Source organism: Lactuca virosa, chromosome 3 (assembly GCF_052849685.1).
Source record: "Lactuca virosa cultivar CGN04683 chromosome 3, Lactuca_virosa_CGN04683_v6, whole genome shotgun sequence".
Taxonomy (NCBI): Eukaryota; Viridiplantae; Streptophyta; class Magnoliopsida; order Asterales; family Asteraceae; genus Lactuca; species Lactuca virosa.
In genome coordinates, this window is record NC_136428.1 from 61836960 (window position 1) to 61843309 (window position 6350).

Consider the following 6350-nt stretch of genomic DNA (forward strand, 5'->3'; position numbering starts at 1 on the left):
ATTTTTATCATTTTATAAAAAGTAACTCTTTGTTAGAATTTAATCTCCTTTATAGTAATCATGTCATAAAATTGAAGGGAGATCAAATCAAGACATTTGGATTCATATATTTTACTTGAATATTCAAGATTTTTAAAATGAATGGTATTAATCTCTTCCATCTTTTTTAATTTATTTGTCATACAAATGTCAATTTTCTTTGTCTCCTTTTATTTTCATTCATTTCATTCCACTGAAAACTCATCTTTTATATTTTCTTTCAACTCACTTAATTTTTTTTTAAATAAATACAAACCAATTAAAATCATACAAAGTTATTTACCAAAAAATATTAAAATCAATAAAAACTAAATAAAACATACAAAAGTAATATGGTACAAGTCTTGATGCATGATATACAATTAACCAAAGCATTAGAGAGAGAGGAAGCGTTTTACATAACCCATTGTATCTTACAACCAGGAATAGAGCCGTAAATGAACTGAACATTCAGCGAATAATTCGTTAACTGTTCGGCAAAAAGTTTGTTTATTTAATAAATGAACGAATATTAACATCAATTCTTGTTCGTTTAGTTAAACGAACAAACATGAACAATGGTCTCGTTCGTTCATTTATGTTCGTGAACGTTCGTTATGTTCGTCCGTTTAAGTTTATTTATGTTCGATTGTTTTTTATTACATTATTTTATTATATGTTCATATATGTTCAGTTATATTTGTTTATCTTTGTTCGTTTATGTTCGTTCGTTTAGCATGTTCACGAACATAAACGAACAAACATAAATAAGATAATTTGTTAAACGAATGTACATTAATAAGAAAACACGTTCGTTTATCTGTTCATATTCATTTGTTTGTTCGGTTAACTTAAACGAACGAACATGAACAAGTCTCAAGCCTTTGTTCGTGTTCGTTCAATTCGATTACTCCCTAACCCACATGTACCACCAACATGGGAACGGTGTTCATAGAGGTACCGAAATACCACCCCCATCTTTCTTCATCGTAACTTATGTTGTCCACCCTTAGTGGCATGCATATAAATAATATTTAGAGCATCCTTAATATAATAGTTTTCTTACAAGGTTATTTTATAGTTTTTAAATAAAAAACATTTATACCATGTCATTACCACATAACCAATCAAAAAAGTTTAACTATACTCACAATAGGAAAAAAAATCATGTGCGACACATCAAATATCATTTATATTATTGCATCATTTATATTGCAAGGTAGTTAATTATAATTTGTTGAATACACCATAATGGCATAATGGTTGGAAAAGCTCAGTGAGGATTAATTAACAAGTTCTCTTGAAAATGGTAAGTTTTGGGTGAAAAAAGTTTCACCATGGGAAAAAACTTCTTTATTGTTTTAAGAAATGAAAACTACTCGGTCCTTATGGCCATGGAGCTTTGCTTGCATTGAATTTAGGCCACCGTGGGATGAAGCAATAGCTTCATGTTCACACCAAGGAGTAGTTGATGTGCGAAAACTGGTTCGGAAATCTTTGTTAGGGAAGTTCCCTTTAAAAAAAAAAGTTTTGGAAAGACTCCTATTGCGGATGTTATTAGCATGCTTCCGAAGGCGAAGAAGATATTCTAACATTTGAATGCAATTTGGTCATGAATACTTGACAATCTGGTCTTGATCACTTAGAATGGCTTCGATAGTTCGATTCTTTATCACATAACATAGATATAACGTAACCTTACAAGATACAATTAGAATTATAATGAAAATTATGATTTGGGTCACGTGTTTCTTTATCATCGTAACAAAATATTATTGGTACAATTGGAGACTGAAGAAATCCCTTCATTAACATATATGTATTGTGATAACTAAGTTATAAAAAGTTCAATTTCGTCGGGGATGTAAGATGGATTTGCTGAAGACTCAGGGTTTTCCAAATCTATCTTCTGTTTTTTAATATATGTAAACAAAACTCCATTTCAAACTGAAGAAACTATAGGTTGAAAATGAGTAAATGTAATGCTGCATCAACATATAGCATGTTTCTTCTCCATTTCATACCGAAGAAATCTCATCGAACGGAAAATTAAAAAGCAGACTGAAGAATGTAGGCCGACAATCAATTTAGCAGTTCTCCATCATATAGGTTTACATCCTTGCTGCTTCATCGTAGATTTATGCTTCAACAAGAACCCTAAATCCTAAAGTGAAAACTGAAGAAATACAATCCTACAAAGAAGGAAGATCGAGAAACATTTCACTGATGCTTTTTCTCAACCATCTTGATTTAATCAAAGTTTCTTCATCGACGTTTTTTTTCAAGTTTTTTAGTTTAGGAACACAAACGATTAAAAAATAAAAATATACGTAAGTTCCTCATTGTCTCCTGTTAACCCGTTAAAAAAATAAATACATAGAATATAACATTTTGTATATATTTAACACCATTTTCTAATTAAATTAGGGTTTTCAAAAAGAATTTAAAATTTTTAATGAACAGGTATCATTATCTGAATTCGATCTATTGAAATGGGTTATGCCTAGAGTAAATAGGCCGCCAGCGACCTGCAGCTGAATGCTGATGCAATGCACAGTAAATAAAACTCATTTTACTATTTTATTTTAATAAAAATATGCAAGAAATTTAATTATATTTCTCAATCATCACCACCGCCGCCGCCGTCACTGGCAGCGCCGCCGTTACTATCATCGGAATTCACATCTTCTACAACCAAAGCATTATTACTACTATTACAACATTCGCTTTCTGTCAAACTCGATTCATGATCCGATAACGTTATGATACTTCGTCCTACGATCGGTAATGGCTCAGTCAGTCTCCGGCCATCTCGCGGCGGGGCGAACACCACAGGCATGTAATCCTCCGCCTCGCATGGAAACCTTGAGTTCTTGAAGTGCTCCTTCAATGCCTCCACGCCCTGAAAATCAATGTGCTAGTTGTGTTACTGTTATTAAAAGGAATGATTGAGAAACTGAATTAAATCAAACCTGCAATCTAGCATATGAAACTTCGCAGATCTTCTTGGAGTTGAAAACCTCCCAGTTTTGATGGTGAAACGCCTTGTATAGCCTCCATGTTGCCTCCGGCGACGTCATGTTCACGAATCCATATCCCACATTACATTTGTTCCTGCACCAATTTTTTCCATCAGTTATACGATCTATGTTTTCCTATTATTAATGAAAACTAATAATTTTGTAAATTAAGCGCATACATGAAATCAATAGGGAGGTAGACGAAGTCATAGGAGGATAGTGGCTGCTCTCCGCTGCTTCCACCATCGCCGCTGGTTATCTGCTCGTTGCAGTGAATGCAGTGGTTATCCAGCATATTTAGCAACAGTTTCTGACTGCACCCATTCATGAATACAAAATTGAAATCTTCGCTTCCAGATAAATTATAAATGGACTCAAGAAAACAAATTAATAAAGAAAGAATTAAACCTGTATTTATTAGGGATGTTCTTGATCATAACTGTAGTTCTTGAATCTGAAAAGCTTGATTCAGAAATAATCCCATCTTCCTTGATCAAAAACCTTGGATCATACTTCTCTCTCGTTTGTCTAGAACCCTTCCGTTGCTTACTCCAAACACCACCGCCACTTGCTGATTGCTCCGGTAGCTTCTTTCCTGTCTTCTTCAACGAACTACGATACCAGTCCACGACATTACCGTTTCCACCAAGCTCGCTCATGCCTTTCGAACTCCTTGAGTTATTATGCGATGATGCCGGTGGCGATGGTGGTGGAGGTGGAGGATGATAAGCAGCCGATTCCGCTGGGAATTTACGTGCAAGGATGATCGGCTGTGGTCGAGGGGAGGTAATGGGGTTTAATCGGAAATGTTTGGGACTGTTTTTGTGACCACCGGGACGGCTGAACTCGACGACCACCGTCTTGCCGTCGATTTCTTTGCCGTTCATGTTCATAAGAGCCTTGGCTGCATCCCTGGTGTCGTAGAACTCCACAAACCTCTGGTTCTTCTTCGATGGCGTCCCTCTAATTTCCTTTACACTTCCTTTAAATTTCATAAACCAAAAAAAGTCAAAATAATTTGATTCGTGAATAAAAGCTAATCGATGTGTCGAACGAAGAACAAGAAAATGCCAAAAGTTAGAACAAAAATATCAACATCATCAAGATTGATATCAAATTGACTAGGAAAGCGACCTATCACAACAATATCACGAAATTATGTCGTCCCAAAAAACTGGAATTGATTATACATACATGATAAATCACATAATTAATTTTTTATATTAGTTTATTAGATTACCATAAGCTTCGAAAATTTCTTTGAGTGTTCCGGCGGCGATATCGGGGTCCAAGTTAAAAATAACGATTGTGCCTTGGTTATATCCATCAGGGAGTCCGGCGGAGACAGGGAAGGTGAACTGTGCCCAGACGGCGCGACCAGCGATGAGTCCAGGCGCCGGTGGAGGGAGTGGAGGACATAAAAAAGTGTTACGATGGTATTCATACGACGGAGCCGAATTGTTAAACGTGAGTGCATCGAAGTGTTTGCGTAGACGACACTGTTGTTGCATGTGTTGCTCCTGAATCTCGTGAAGCGCTTCCGTGGATTGTCGGAGGTCGTAAAAATGAACGGTGACGACCCCGTCTCTAACTTTCTCCATTTGTACGGCTCTGACGTCTCCAAACACCTCCAGTTCTCGCCTGACAATCGACTCGCTCACGTCGGAAGGGACGGAGCTAAGGAGGAGCGTACGCGTTGGGGTGATTGATGGTGGTGGGAGTGTTGGAGCGAGAGACGGTGGCTTTGGTGAAACGTAAACGGGCGGCGGCAGTGGCGGAGGAGGTAGTGGAGCGCTGTAGAAGTTGTAAGGGTATGGGTATGAGTAGTATGTATGAGGTGGGGGTAAAGACAAAGGGTATGTCGGTCGGAATTCTTGAGCAGTTGGGTCTAAGGTGACCGGAAAACGATCAAAACGAGTGTCTTCCATGGCAGGTTGTGTCCAGACTCCGGAGCGTGGAAAGACGGAGGAAGGTGAAAAAGAGTGTCTGGTGAAGATGAATTCAGTACCCCATAGCTGTTTGATTCTCTCTCTAGATTGGAGTTCCTAGGGTTTATGCGATAACTGTGCGTGAGTGTGTCTGTGTGTATTAGTAGGTCTGGTTCTCTAGAAAGGAACAAAAGGGAGGTTTGAGTTTTTCCATATGCATTATATAAGTGGAAATGTTTCTCCAAAAGTATAAAGTAGTCAAGCCTTTGTTTAATAACAACAAACAAATAAACTTTAGACTAACTTACATGTTTGGTCTCTTAGGTTTGATGTTTATAACATCTTTGGTCTTTAGAGTAACTTACATCAATGGTTTTAGAGTAACTTATATAAATGGTCCTTTAGGTTTGATGTTTATATTATTTTTGGTATCAGTATCGGAAATGGTACCGGTTTTCGGTACTAGTATCGGTACCGAATCACGAATATCATGATTATATAATACTGAGTATCGTCCCATATTTTTAAATTCGGTACGGTTCGGTACCGATATTGATACGGGATCGGGATATGGTACAAATTGTTCATCTCTATCTCAAACTAAATAATGTGGTTTGTTCCTTATATCTTCATTTTTTTTTTGGTTGTTACCGTCACTTACCCTCATGTACCATGAACATGAGTGTAATATCCCAAATTCAAGACAAAATTTTATTTTTCAAATTCATAAGTTTTACAAAAAAAATAATAAATAATAAATAAAAAATAAAAAATACAAAGTTCCAAAAGTCACAATCATATATCAGAGTATCTCAAAATCATAAAATCGTATAAAAGTCCAGGATGATGTGCACGATCAAACATTCGCCTTGTCCATGTCCTCTGAAGTACCTGAAACCTTAGAATCAAACTGTAAGTCAAAGTTTAGTGAGTCCCTCCTTAAAATACCTCACACAACAGAATATATACAAACATGCATGTTGGGTCCATAGTCATCAGATTGGATTACTCTTGGGTCTACAGTAGGGATGCAAACGAGCCAAGCTACTCGTGAGCTACTCGAGATCGGCTCGGTAAAAGCTCGACTCGAAACCGATTTTAAACGATCCCGAGCCGAGCTCGAGCTTAATATTAAGCTCGTTTATTAAACAAGCTCGAGCTCAAGTCTATGTCACTAAGCTCGATTAGGCTCGTGAGCCTAAACGAGCCTATATATAATATAATTTATTATTATTTTTATATATTAAAATAAATAATTTTTGGGGAATTATGGATTTAGGGTATTAGTAAACGAGCTTCGTAACGAGCTTGAACCGAGCTTAAGCTCATTTAGGCACGTTAGACAAAAAACGAGCCGAGCTCGAGCCCAAGCCGATCTTGTATA

At 36.8% G+C, this 6350-nt stretch overlaps 1 protein-coding gene across 1 annotated transcript; it reads right to left on the minus strand.

Annotated features, from left to right (window-relative positions):
- Positions 1–2575: 2575 nt before the first annotated feature.
- Positions 2576–5172, minus strand: LOC145165821 (protein terminal ear1-like). The gene is made up of 5 exons (XM_079084722.1): positions 4279–5172; positions 3447–4020; positions 3218–3352; positions 2991–3132; positions 2576–2920 (listed from the first exon to the last, which is right to left on the minus strand). The coding sequence occupies exons 1-5, from the start codon at positions 4964–4966 to the stop codon at positions 2639–2641; spliced, it is 1821 nt and encodes a 606-aa protein (XP_078940848.1). The 5' UTR covers positions 4967–5172; the 3' UTR covers positions 2576–2638.
- Positions 5173–6350: the final 1178 nt, after the last annotated feature.